This window comes from Neophocaena asiaeorientalis, unplaced genomic scaffold, assembly GCF_003031525.2.
Source record: "Neophocaena asiaeorientalis asiaeorientalis breed wild unplaced genomic scaffold, Neophocaena_asiaeorientalis_V1.1 scaffold87, whole genome shotgun sequence".
NCBI lineage: Eukaryota > Metazoa > Chordata > Mammalia > Artiodactyla > Phocoenidae > Neophocaena > Neophocaena asiaeorientalis.
The window spans coordinates 2763327-2777707 of record NW_020175432.1 but is presented as its reverse complement, the minus strand read 5'-3'; the positions used below and the strand labels follow the sequence as shown (position 1 = coordinate 2777707).

At 45.8% G+C, this 14381-nt stretch overlaps 1 protein-coding gene and 1 pseudogene across 3 annotated transcripts in view; one reads left to right on the top strand and one right to left on the bottom strand.

Annotated features, from left to right (window-relative positions):
• PGPEP1 (pyroglutamyl-peptidase I) overlaps positions 1 to 14381 on the bottom strand; it is a 58738-nt gene that overhangs the window by 38621 nt on the left and 5736 nt on the right. For all 3 annotated transcript variants that reach the window (XR_003006227.1, XM_024767546.1, XM_024767545.1), the window contains exon 2: positions 3032 to 3148. Coding sequence is in view for 2 of the 3 variants with exons in the window: in XM_024767546.1 (XP_024623314.1) it covers positions 3032 to 3148 (117 nt within the window). In the remaining variant the exon portion in view is untranslated. The remainder of the gene's footprint in view (positions 1 to 3031; positions 3149 to 14381) is intronic.
• On the top strand, positions 938 to 1809 carry LOC112414868 (COMM domain-containing protein 10 pseudogene; annotated as a pseudogene).

Sequence of the window (14381 nt, the reverse complement as noted above, 5' to 3'; positions counted from 1 at the left end):
CATCTGTGGATGCTCAAGTCTCTTACCTAAAATGGCACAGTATTTTCATATAACCTACTGCACATCTTCCTGTATACCTCAGATCATCTCTAGATTACTTACGATACCTACTAGAATGCAAATGTTATATAAATAAATAGCTGTCAGCTCAAGGCAAACTCAAGTTTTGCTTTTTGGAACTTTCTGAATTCTTTATTTTTTTTCTGCACTGCACGGCTTACTGGATGTTAGTTCCCCAACCAGGGATTAAACCCGGGCCCCCAGCAGTGGAAGCATGGGGTTCTAACCACGGGACCACCAGGGAATTCTCTGGAATTCTTTTTCAAATATTTTTGATCTGTGCTTGGTTGATTCCTGACTATTATTATTTCCACCTGTCACAGGAGGAAACTGAGGCACGGGAAGCCCAAGGAGCTTCCCTGAGACCTCACAGCTCATCAGTAGCAGCCTGGACCCAAAATCCTTTTTCTTTATTCCTTTCTATATAGTGAGACATTTTTAAGACATGTTCATGCCTTAGGTTTTCTTTTTAGCTAGAATAAGGCAGGACTATATAGACAGTAGAGGAGAAAGCTCATTTACAGAACCTTCAGTCACATCTCACTGAGCCTCCAGGTCCCCCTCTGTAAAAAGGGACAAATTCTAATTTTTATAAAAAATAAATTTATTTATTTATTTTTGGCTGTGTTGGGTCTTCGTTTCTGTGCGAAGGCTTTCTCTAGTTGCGGTGAGCGGGGTCCACTCTTCATCGCGGTGCGTGGGCTTCTCACTGTTGCGGCCTCTCCCGTTGCGGAGCACAGGCTCCAGACGCGCAGGCTCAGTAGTTGTGGCTCACGGGTCCAGTTGCTCCGCGGCACGTGGGATCTTCCCAGACCAGGGCTCGAACCCGTGTCGCCTGCATTGGCAGGCAGATTCTCAACCACTGCGCCACCAGGGAAGCCCCCAAATTCTAATTTTTAAAAAAAAGTTTTGAGGGAGCTTCAAGGATGGCGGCATCCACGGCACTGACTCTGCAGGAGAGCCCCAGCATGAGAAAAGCAGTGTCGCTGATAAATGAAATAGATATAGGAAGACTTCCACGATTGCTCACCCCAGTTCTTCAAAAACTTCACCTGACGGCTGAGAATAGTTTCAGTGAAGAAGAGGAAGAGAGACTTCAGGCTGCATTTTCTCTCGAGAGACAAGACCTTCACCTAGTTCTTGCAACAGTATCATTCATTTTAGAACAGGCCGTATATCACAACGTGGAGCCAGCTGCTTTGCAGCAGCAGTTAGAGAACATTCATCGTAGACAAGACAAAGCAGAAGCATTTGTCGATGCTTGCTCGTCTACGGGTCAAGAAACAACTGAAAAATTCAGGCACCCCACGAGCTGGAGACGGTCGGATGGCAGCTTAACCTTCAGATAGATGGCTCACTCTGCCCAGGCAAAACTAAAATCTCCTCAAGCTGTGTTACAGCTAGGAGTGAGTAATGAAGAGTGGAAGAGCCTGAAGGAAGTTCTTGTGGAGTTCAGTCACAAGGAACTGTTTGATTTCTATAACAAGCTTGCGACCATACAAGCACAGCTGGATTCCCTTACAGGACGTTCTCCAAGACTTGTTTCTCTATACACTCCTGCCACCTTATTATTTTGCACTGAAGATAAACGGCCAGGTTGTGTTTTCTGAAGGATTCATTCGCTTTCTTCTTGTAAATTATATGGCTTATTGCTTCTTATCACAGTAACAGCCAAGGAAGATCGTGGTTCTGAGTACAGATGTTCTAATATACATTCTCTAGTTCTGTGAGCCAACAGCAAGCAATTGTTAAGAACGCTTCTGTTTTAAAGGAAACAAAAGTGAATATCACATTGTTTTTACTGTCCTATTTTTGCTTTATTGCCTGACCTTTTTGATTTTTACATACTTGATGATACTTTTATGTATCAAGAAGGGTCCATGGATACAAAGTGTAATGTGTACCTTAGGACACAGAACTTCATTAATTACAATAATAAAAATAAGAAAGTAGCCACATTCAAAAAAATTTTTTTTATTGGAGTTCCTTCAGGGACAAATTCTATTTGAGGTGCAATGAGAGGGCTTCTTAGAAAGGAAGATGCCTCCAGCCAGCCCTGGAGAATCTGAAACAGCAAGCTAGGGTAGGAAGTTGAGTGAGGCCCCCCCCAAAGGGGACTGGGACTGCACTTGTCAGAGATACCAGCCCAGGTAAGTTCCCAGATGGCTCCTGCCCAAGGTCTTGGCTGGGCCAAAACTACCTCTGTGGGAGGGTGTGGTTCCTGCCTGTCTGGCCTCCATTCCATCACATCGGGTTAAAACCACCGCTCCCTCCCACAGCTAATTTCCCTTTGTGGACCACCTCCACTTCTTCTCATTCTAGGAGGTTTGGAGAGAGGTGACACCACCCTCTGGCCACCGGAGTGGGCATGTGCGACTCAGGCTTCACAAATCAGAGCATTCCTTCTTCCCCAACCATAGTGATTGGCTCAGGGACTGGCCTGTGACCCAAGCCAGCCAATGAGAATCAGCCATAGACCTTGGGGAATTATTTGGAGGAGAGGCGTTCTCTTTCTGCTGAGCGGCTGAGTTGGGAGGATATCAGCCAGCAACCACCTATCTTTGCCACAGCAAAAGCAAAGTGGAAAGCAAAGCAAAGCTACGTGGTCAAGAGAGGAGGCTGATGACATTGGGCGACCACCTGAATCAAGCTATCCTAAAGCATCCAACATTTGGGCTCAAGCTGGGTTGAGGTGTGATTCGACTGTGACTTATAACCAAACAGGTCATGACGGATACAGAACTCAAGTGGGACAGAACCAGGCTCTGTGAAGTTCCAGATGTTTGCTTTCCTCCCTCACCTCTAAGGGTAACCCAGGAAAGTGTGGCACTTTAGGAAATAAGGCTGTGGCATCAGCCATGTGATCACAGCAGGAACAAAGTCACACGAGCCATCCATGTGTGGGGCACCCACCAGCAGGTCCTGATGGGGAAGCACCTACCTTTACCCCACTCATCTTTGCCCCATTTACCTGTGGACTGTGCTTCTCCCACAGAGCGGGGATGAGCCTCTGGACTGTCTTGTACTCCACTGGAATCTCATACACGTGCAGGTCCACGCTGTCACCGAGCCCCAGCTTCTCCAGCTCCTGGGAGCAAGAGCAGAGGAAATGTGGCATTAGGTCAGAGCTGCAGGGATAACTAGATCCCTGGGGACAGAGTGACCTATCCTCAGAAGACAGGCGGGGTTCCTGACTCACTGTGCAGAGCGGGAAGGCACATGCGCTGGCCTATCCCAAAGCTCCTCCCTCAGCCCCTTCCCCACCCACTCTCTTAGCATCTCCGTGGGCAGCAGCATGATACCATGGCCTCTGAGGCTGGTCTCCTGGATTTGAACCCTGCCTGTGGGAGGAAGGGCAGTGACTTGGGCAAGTCACTTAACCTCTCTGTGCCTCAGTTTCCTCATCTGTAAAATGGGGATAATAAAGTACTTCACAAGGTAGTTATAACAAAGGAAGGAACTAATTCACGCTAAAGAGTTCCAAGCAATGTTTGGCATACTGTAGGGACTCGAATAATGTTGATTACCATTACTACTATTATTTTTGTTGTCTGTTATTATGCTCTCCCTTTGTTACACCTGTTAAGAATTATTTCTAGACTTGGTGCATGGTAGATAGCAGGGTCTCAATATACACTTACAGATGGACCCCACTCCTTAGGGAGCCTCTAACCATCTCAGGAATGAAGGGGTTTAAGAACATCATTAATTATAAACAAAAATGGGCTATGATGACCCCAATGTTCATAGCAGCACTGTTTACGATAGCCAAGACATGGAAGCAACCTAAGTGTCCATCAACAGATGAATGGATAAAGAAGATGTGGTATATATATAAATGGAATATTACTCAGCCACACAAGAGAGTGAAATAGGGACTTCCCTGGTGGCACAGTGGTTAAGAATCCGCCAATGCAGGGGACATGGGTTCGAGCCCTGGTCCGGGAAGATCCCACATGCCGCGGAGCAACTAAGTCTGTGCACCACAACTACTGAGCCTGTGCTCTAGAGCCTGCAAGCCACAACTACTGAGCCCATGTGCCACAACTACTGAAGCCCACGTGCCTATAGCCTGTGCTCCGCAACAAGAGAAGACACTGCAGTGAGAAGCCCACACACTGCAACGAAGAGTAGCCCCCGCTCGCTGCAACTAGAGAAAGCCTGCACGCAGCAACAGACCCAATGCAGCCAAAAATAAATAATTAATTAATTTTTTTTAAAAAAGTGAAATAATGCCATTTGCAGCAACATGGATAGACCCAGAAATTATCATACTAAGTGAAGTCAGTCAAGCAGAGAAAGACAAATACCATATGATATCACTTATATGTGGAATCTAAAAAAAAATGATACAAATGAACTTATTTACAAAACAGAGACAGACTCACAGACACAGAAAACAAACTGACGGTATCAAAGGGGAAAGGGCAGGGAGGGATAAATTAGAAGTTTGGGATTAACAGATACACACTACTATATACAACACAGATAACCAACAAGGACCTACTGTACAGCACAGGGAACTATATTCACTATCTTGTAATAACCTATAATGGAAAAAATCTGAAAAAGAATATGTATACATAAGTACATACATATATATGTGTATATAACTATATATCTGGGAAAAAAGGGCTATGATGGATCACCACATGCGTACTTTTCTGGGGAAACACGGATGCTTTCCTCAGATTCTCAATGTGGCAGAGCCCATGACTGGGCCTCCTTCCCCCAGATGGGCCACAACCCAGAGCACAGCAGACCCAGAACCAGCTTTCCTGGAGGAATGATGATCCTGGCAGCTCTGGAGTCCAGGGGTGAGCAGAGACGCTCAGGGATGAAGGTTTCAGCTCAATATCAAAAACTGAGCATTCTTCATGGTAAAATTAATACCCCAAATAATGACTATCGGTCAGGCTGTTTCATATTATTCTCAGATCTCATGCAGTAATTTGGACATGCTACCACTGGCGGATGTTACAGAGCTCTATGGGCAGGTCCCAGGCGAAGCAGTTTTCGCATCTGGCCTTGCCGAATTCACTAGAGGTGAGCTCTTATCTTTTTTTTTTTTTTTTTTTTTTTCCCCTCCCCCCTTTTGGGGGTTTTTCTGGCCTTGCCGAATTCACTAGAGGTGAGCTCTTTTTTTTTTTTTTTTTTTTTTTTTGTCACGCTGCGCGGCTTGTGGGATCTTAGTTCCCCGACCAGGAACTGAACCCAGGCCCACGGCAGTGAAAGTGTGGAGTCCTAACCACTGGACCACCAGGGAAGTCCCTAGAGGTGAGTTCTTGCATCTCCTGCAGCGGCTGCAGGATTTCTTTCTCTGGTTGCCTTGACCTTGCTATACCCACGCTATCCCAGATCTGTGCCCCACTGACTGCAGTTGCTCTGGAGAGTATCCGATGCCTGGAACAGCAGGTCTTTCCTCACTGATAGATAATTCCAAATTGCTCCCCAGAGAGGTCACCTGGAGACAAGGACATCTGGAGGGTAGGTGGGGCGAGGCAGGTGTGTGTGCGGGCGAGAGTCTCAAATGTCAACACCAGGATCTGGGACCCCAGCCCTCTTGCTAAGCCCAGTTACGTGTGAGATCAGGAAGCCCTCCCCGCCGGACAGAAGAGGGCAGAGCGCAAACCTGCTCCCCAAACGTGGTGCACGGTGAGCTGCAGACACTGATGGGTAGAGGGCTGGGGGGGAGGGTGGTTATATTTTGTGTGAAATCTATTTTAAAAGACACTAAAGAGAAAACTTTGTAAAATATTTAATTTCTCCCACAATCATTTTTCTTAGTCACTAATATTTTTATTCTTCATGCTCCTTTGTCTTCTCAACTCCCTGGACTGTGGTGATAGGAATCAGAGGGGACTTTCTTCAAGAGTTTATGGATTCAGAGACGAGGCAGGCCTGGTGCTCGCTGGCACATAACCATGATTCCTACCTGACCGTATTGTTTTTTACACCATTGAACCCCTGAGAAGTGCTGGAGGTTTTAGATCTATGCTCCCTGTTTCCATTCCCGTGATTTTATCAATATTCACCCTGTTTGTGCACGCTGCACGCCCGGAGTGATTATTTTGAATGGCCACACATTAAAAATAATAGGATGTTATAGACCACTGTTTGCTTGATGCTTGTTGGATACACCCAAGTTTTGTTTTGGCAAATTGATTTGGAGATCAAGCCCCATCTCCTCCCCAGCACTGCCCCGGCCTCCTGTCCCCCAAGGCAGCATATAAAATCACAACGCAGGCTTTCCCTGCTTCCGCTCTGCTGTGGCTCCTGCCACGCTCAGAATAAAAATCTTAACTCCCCACCACAGCCCACGATGCCCTGAGGGGTCGGGATGCTGCCCTCCTCTCCCTTTGTCCCCCTTCTGCTCACTTCTCCCAACACAGCCTCCCACATACCAGACTCACTCCTGCCTCAGGGCCTTTGCACTGGCTATTCCCTCCACTTAGAATGCTCTTCCCATCACTTTCCAGTCAGTTGACTCCTTAGCCTTCATGTCTCAGCCTCCCAAGAAGACATTCTGGATGCCCAGCCTGCTCTACATGCTCTCTCGGTCCCACAGGTCAGTGTCCTGGCCACGGTGCAAGATGTGCACACATTAGGTGCTGGTGAATGTCGGCTGAACAAGGGAGCAGTTCAAGCTTGGACTGAGAACAAATACAGACCCAGGTGAGCCTGGGCAAGTACCCGACCCTCCTGAGGGTGCCTTGTTTTTCTTAACTGTAAGTGGGGGTTTGGACTCACTGCTGGCTGTGACCCCTTTCCTTTTCATCCTTTCCTACATTTAAAAGTAGCTCCTCACTATTTGCAACAGCTGAAGTATCCATCACTGGATGAAAGAATATAATTAAATGTGGTCCATCCATTCAGTGGAATATTACTCAGCCATGAAAAGAAATGAAGCATTGACACATGCTACAATGTGGGTGAACCTTGAAAACATCATGCATGATGATGAAAAAAGCCAGACACAAAAGGTCACCTATTATATGACTCTGTTTATGTGAAATGTCCAGAACAGGCAAATCCACAGAGACAGACAGCAGATCAATGGTTGCCAGGGGCTTGGGGACTGGGGATGGGGAGTGACTGCTAACGGGGACAGGATTTCCTTTTGGATGATAAAAATGTTCTGGAATTAAGTAGAGGTGGTGGTTGGACAACACTGTGAATGTAATAAATGCCACTGATTCGTACACTTTAAAATAGTTTTATACTATGCAAGTTCATCTCAATTTTTTTAAAAAGGAAAAAAGCAGCTCTTAATTGCATGGATGGTGGAGGGTAGGAATCAGGGGTGGAGCCTCTAGAGCCAGGTGACCAGGTTTGTTCTCCCTCCCCTCCCCTCACTCCCTGGCTGGGTGACCCTGGGTAAGTCACTCAACCTCTCTGTGCTTTACCTCCCTCATCTGTAAATGGGTGAACAGTAGTACCCATGGCATAGGGAGAAAAAATAAAACAATAGAAGAAACTAGAAAAAATAAAACAATGTTAAATTATATTTTAAAACATTAATGTGTTTCCTTTAAAAAAATCCAAAAAAATCCCAAAAAAATCTTTAAAAAATCCAAAATTTCTGCCTAATATGGCATAAGTGAAAAAAAAATAGACAAAATGTGTAAAATAACAGTTTTCAGACGTGGAGTTGAGGAGTCAAAGCTGAGGTTCTAGAAAGTGTAAGAAGGCTACAGTTTGCAGAGTGGAGTCATGGACAGGAGGTACCTGGGGGGAAGAGGAGGTAGGGGGAGGGAGAGGAGGGGGGAGGGGAAGGGAAGGAGGGAAGTAGGTAGAAAGGAGAGAGTGTGTAGAGAGGGAGAGAGGAAGAGAGAGGGAGAGAGAGGGAGGAAGAGAGAGAAGTTGATCCAGAGATCTTTTGAGAGTCCGAGGACTGATGGGTTTACACGCATGCAGAGGCCAGGGATAGAGCCACTTGAAAGGAACAGAGGGAACAAGCCTCCGAGCTCACATCAGGTTGGAAATCCTTGTTCCCACCAGCCAGAGTGGAAAAACTTCACAAGGAAGTGGAGAAAAATTAGCCCCAGAGCGGAGACTGCTCTGGTCCTGCCTAACAAAACTGAACAGCAAGCCTGGAAAGGAACTGTTTCCAGTAGCTTAATTGTATCCCAGAACAAAGCTCAAGAATATTTTGAGGAAATACAAAAGGATACAGCATGCCACAAGGTAAAATTCACAAGGTCTGGAATCAGTTGAAACTTACCAGGCATGCAAAGAAGCCAAAAACTACCACCCATAATGAAGAGAAAAATCAATCAATACAAACAGGACCGGGGGCTTCCCTGGTGGCGCAGTGGTTAAGAATCTGCCTGCCAATGCAGGAGGCACGGGTTCAAGCCCTGGTCCAGGAAGATCCCACATGCAGCGGAGCAACTAGGCCCGTGAGTCACAACGACTGAAGCCCGCATGCCGCAACTACTAAAGCCCGAGCACCTAGAGCCCAAGCTCCGCAACAAGAGAAGCCACTGCAATGAGAAGCCCGCGCACCGCAACAAAGAGTAGTCCCCGCTCGCCACAACTAAAGAAAGACCGCACGCAGCAACGAAGATCCAACGCAACCAAAAATAAAATAAATATTTTTTTAAGAGAAAGGAGAAAACCCTGCTATGTAACCATTGTAAATATAAATTTAAAAAAGAAAAGAAAAGAAAGGACACGGGAATTCCCTGGTGGTCTAGTGATTAGGATTTCACTGCCGATGGCCCGGGTTCAATCCCTGGTCAGGAAACTAAGATCCCTCAAGCCACGTGGCATGGCCAAAAAAAAAAAGAAAGAAAAAGAAAAGAAACAGGACCAGAAACAACACAGATGGTAGAATTAGTAGATAAGGACATGAAAATAGTTGGTATATATATATTTTTTTTCTTGCGGTACGTGGGCCTCTCACTGTTGTGGCCTCTCCCATTGCGGAGCGCAGGCTCCGGACGTGCAGGCTCAGTGGCCATGGCTCACAGGCCCAGCCACTCCACAGCACATGGGATCCTCCCAGACCGGGGCACGAACCCGTGTCCCCTGCATCGGCAGGCGGACTCCCAACCATTGCGCCACCAGGAAAGCCCCAAATATGCTAGACTTTTTTTTTTTTTTTAGTTGGAATATTTTTTAAAAGCCAGACAGATCAAGTTTGAAGCCCCCTCACCCCGAGTCTGGGTCCCATTCCCATACTTCAGAAGAAAGTACTGTTAACAGCATACATCCATGCAGACCTATTTCTACCCCTTCTACACACCTATCTGAGAAAACACATAGTATTTATTTTTACATCAATTGCATCCTTCAGCAACTATGCTTTCTCCACTCAGCAGTTGGTTTTGGAGATCTAGCTACATTATTACATGTAAATCTTGTTCCTTTCCCTTTTCCCTGCTGCATAATATTCTATATCAGAAATTAGCTGGATTTAAACATTCCCCTACACTGGAATATTTAAGTGGCTTCCAATTTTCCTCAGTTTTAAGCCAGACTGCAGCAAGCATCCTTGTGCACATTCCTCGCACCCATGTGTGAAGCATAAATGCTAAAAAGTGACCTAGTTGCACTGCAAGATCAGAATATGTATGCTAGTGAGTGATACTATCAAATTGAAGCCTGCTTTTCTTTTCTTTCCTTTTTTTTTTTTTTCTTTTGGCCACACCACAAGGCTTGCAGGATCTTAGTTCCCCGACCAGGGACTGAACCCGGGCCACAGCAGTGAAAGCCCAGAATCCTAACTACCAGGCCACCAGGGAACTCTTGAAGCCTGCCCTTCTGACCTCAGACTCAGTATATACTAGAGGTAGGGGAAAAACTTAAGGGTTTATAAATGAAACTTCCCTTAATCCCCAAAAGGAGACCCAGTGAGCTCTTTTCCATCTTAAAAACAAATTCAGTGGCACCAAACGTACAGACAATAAAAGAAAAAAATAGAGAAATTAAAGATTTCATAAAAATGAAAAAAAATTGTGAATCAAAGGACGCAATAAATAGAACGAAAAGACAGCACCTGGGGTGAAAGAAAATATTTGCAAACCGTGTATCTGACAAGGGAATTTCTATCTAGAATACAGTTGACCCTTGAACAACACGGATTTGAACAGCATGGGTCCAATTATATGCATATTTATTCTCAACAGAATACTACAGCACCACACAATTGGAGCTTGGTTGAATCTGCAGATGCAGAACTGTGGATATGGAGGAACAAAGCATATGGAAGACTGACTGTAAGTTACAGATGGGTTTTCCACTGTGCAGAAGGTAGGTGCCCCTAATGCCCGAGTTGTTCAAGGGTCAACTGTATATAAAGAATGCTTACAACTCAATAATAATAATAACCTAACAATTTAACTTTAAGATGGGCAAAGGACACGAGTAGACATTTGTTCAAAGAAGCTATACAAGTGGCCAGTAAGCACAAGAAAAGACGCTCAACGTTATTAGTCATTAGGGAAATGCACATCAAAACCACAGTGAGATATTATTTCACACCCACCAGCATATCTTAAAAAATTGGAAAGTAACAAGTGTTGGCAAAGATGCAGAGAAACTGGAACACTTGTGCACTGCTGGTGGGAATGTAAAATGGTGCAGCCCCTGTGGAAAAACAGCTTGGTGGTTCCACAAAAAATTAAACATAGAATTACCATATGATCCAGCAACTCCACATCCAGGTATATATCCAAAAGAACTGAAAGCAGGATCTTGAACAGATCTTTGTATATCCTTGTTCATAGCAGCATTATTTACAATAGCCAAAAGATGGAAACAACCCATATGTCCATCAGCTAATGAATGGACTAATTAAATTTGGTATATCCATACAACAGAATACTATTCAGCCTTAAAGAAGAAGGAAATTCTGACAGATGCTACAACGTGGATGAACCTTGAAAACATTATGCTGAATGAAAGAAGCCAGACACAGAAGAACAAAAGCTATATGATTTCACTTATATGAGGTCGCTAGAGCAGTCAGACTCATAAAGACAGAAAGTAGAATGACGGGCACCAGGGACTGGGGGGCGGGGAGAATGGGCAGTTAGTGTTTAATGGGGACAGGATTTCATTTTGGGAAGATGAACAAGCTCTGGAGACGGATGATGGTGATGGGCGTACGACAGTGTGAATGTACTTAATGCCACTCAGCTGTACACTTACAAATTGTTCAAATGGTAAATTTTATGTTATGTATATTTTATCACAATTTGAAAAAAGAGAAAGCAGGAAGCTACAGTCTATATCAGTCTCCTTACCTTTGAATGGCTCCCTGAACACAGACCCTAAAGGCATCTGCTGTGTGCTGACACCAGGGGCTCTCAGAAGCCTGTTAATTTTTTTTTTTTAATGTGAACTTTTTTTGTGTGTGTGGTACACGGGCCTCTCACTGTTGTGGCCTCTCCCGTTGCGGAGCACAGGCTCCGGACGCGCAGGCTTAGCGGCCATGGCTCATGGGCCCAGCCGCTCCGCGGCATGTGGGATCTTCCCGGACCGGGGCACGAACCCATGTCCCCTGCATTGGCAGGCGGACTCTCAACCACTGCGCCACCAGGGAAGCCCTGAACCACTTTTTTAAAAGTCTTTATTGAATTTGTTACAATATTGCTTCTGTTTTATGTTTTTGTGTTTTGGGCCGTGAGGCATGTGGGATCTTAGCTCCCCAACCAGGGAGTGAACCCGCACCCCCTGCATTGGAAGGCAAAGTCTCAACCACTGGATTGCCAGGGAAGTCCGTCAGGAGCCTCTTAACAGGAAGACAAACAGCTTCCCTCGGGCCTCTGCCCCTGAGTCCAGGATCTGAGCACATTACTCCCTGCAGCCCAAGCCGTTCCCTGTGCACCAGACTCTCTCCATTGGAGATTTTGAATTTGGCTCTTTACCAACTGTACTTCATTTGTTGAAAGCTGGGAACTGTCAGATTCCATTTTGTTGTTGTTGTGTTTTTTTGTTTGTTTGTTTTGTTTTTTGTTTTTTTGCGGTACGCGGGCCTCTCACTGTTGTGGCCTCTCCCGTTGCGGAGCACAGGCTCCGGACGCGCAGGCTCAGCGGCCATGGCTCACGGGCCCAGCCGCTCCGCGGCATGTGGGATCTTCCTGGACCGGGGCACGAACCCGTGTCCCCTGCATCGGCAGGCAGACTCTCAGCCACTGCACCACCAGGGAAGCCCCAGATTCCAATTTTAAATCCTCCACAACTTTCTGGAATTCCTTTCTGCCTTTTCTCTCAATCTCAATGGAAAACCTAAAATCTACGGAGTATGGGACTTCCCTGGAGGTCCAGTGGTTAAGACTCTGAGCTTCCACTGCAGGGGGCTCAGGTTCAATCCCTGGTTGGGGAACCAAGATCCCACATGCCGTACAGCATGGCCAAAAAAAAAAAAAAAAAGAAATGAAATGAAGTGAAATAAAAATCTACAGAGTAAATATCCACTTCCAAGCCCTCCACACACACATAATTTGCAGGAATTTCAAATTCCCAACTGCCTGGGCAGGAGGAAGGACCCAGATATGTGAAGGCACCCAATCTGGGGTCCTCCTCGTTTCCCTTAAATGATGAGCTGTGTCCCTTTATCAGGGTCTTGAACATGTAGGGGAAATGGGGATACACAAACTTTTCATTTTATTTTCAAACTTTTCATTTTTAAGGAAAGTGGGGACTTCCCTGATGGCACAGTGGTTAAGAATCCGCCTGCCAATGCAGGGGACACGGGTTCGAGCCCTGGTCTGGGAAGATCCCACATGCAGCGGAGCAACTAAGCCCGTGCACCACAACTACTGAGCTTGCGCTCTAGAGCCTGCGAGCCACAACTACTGAGCCCACGAGCCACAACTACTGAGCCCACATGCAACAACTACTGAAGCCCACGTGCCTATAGCCTGTGCCCCACAACAAGAGAAGACACTGCAATGAGAAGCCCGCACACTGCAACGAAGAGTAGCCCCCGCTCGCTGCAACTAGAGAAAGCCTGCACGCAGCAACAAAGACCCAACACAGCCACGGAAAGGAGTGAAGCATTGATTCATGCTACAACAGGGACGGACCTTGAAAATGTTATGCTGAGTGAAAGGAGACATAAAAGGCCACATTCAATTATGTTTTCAAGAGTGAAAAAGAAAAAGTGAGCACTTGGCCCAAAGAGGCTAAAGTCAAACACACTTGGCTTGGGCTTCCCCGGTGGCACAGTGGTTGGGGGTCCGCCTGCCGATGCGGGGGACGCGGGTTCGTGCCCCGGTCCAAGAGGATCCCACGTGCCGCAGAGCGGCTGCACCCGTGAGCCATGGCCGCTGAGCCTGCGCGTCCGGAGCCTGTGCTCCGCAACGGGAGAGGCCACAACAGTGAGAGGCCCGCGTGCCACCAAAAAAAAAAAAAAAAAAATGTTCCTATAAAAGGGTTTCATCTTCAAAGAATTCATGGAAAAGGCTCTGACAAGTACAGGTTTCTGGTAACTGACTATACTGCTGAACTGAATGAATAAGCATTTTCAGAACTCTAATGGAAAACTGGTGAATTCATAAAAGTGCTAACAAAAGATCAAGATGAAAAACAATCAATTACATGGGACTGAGTGAACTGATGAGGATGATTATAATTTGTGTGACTTTCTGTTTGAATAAAAAAATAGAGTTAAAAAAAATGCATTTCCAAAAAGTGAGCCTGAAACCAAAAAGGAAAGAAGTGCTCAAGGATGATACAGGAGCCAGCCTGAAGGGGCTGCCATGGGCCAAATCGGGGACAATTTGAACATCAAAATTAAGAGAGAAGGATGTAATAACCTATACAGGAAAAGAATCTGAAAAATAATAGATATATGTATAACTGAATCACTTTGCTGTAGACCTGAAACTAACACAACACTGTAAACCAACTATACTCCGGTATAAAATAAAAATTAAAAAAAAATTAAGAGATTATCATCTGTTGAAGACGGTACCCATAAGTCCACGCAGATACAAATAAACTCACAGAAGGTCTTAAAAAGTGTCGAAGGCAAGATGGAATCAGAAAACCATCATCTGGCAAGCATCATACTAAAATAATAACTGATTCAGGTGAGACTCACCAGGGGATGCTAATATGGTCTCAAAGTATCTCTTTACAGGGTCTCAAAGTATCTCTCTACGGATACTTTTTCATCACAAAGGGCAAAATAGTAACTTTGCAAAGAAGAAATCCATCAGACCTCACCTTTAGCAAGTGATCAAGGTCAATGATACCAAGAATGAGACCCAGCAATATAACCAGTGCCTCGGGCTTCCTTGGTGGCGCAGTGGTTCAGAGTCCGCCTGCCGATGTAGGGGACGCGGGTTCGTGCCCCGCTCCGAGAA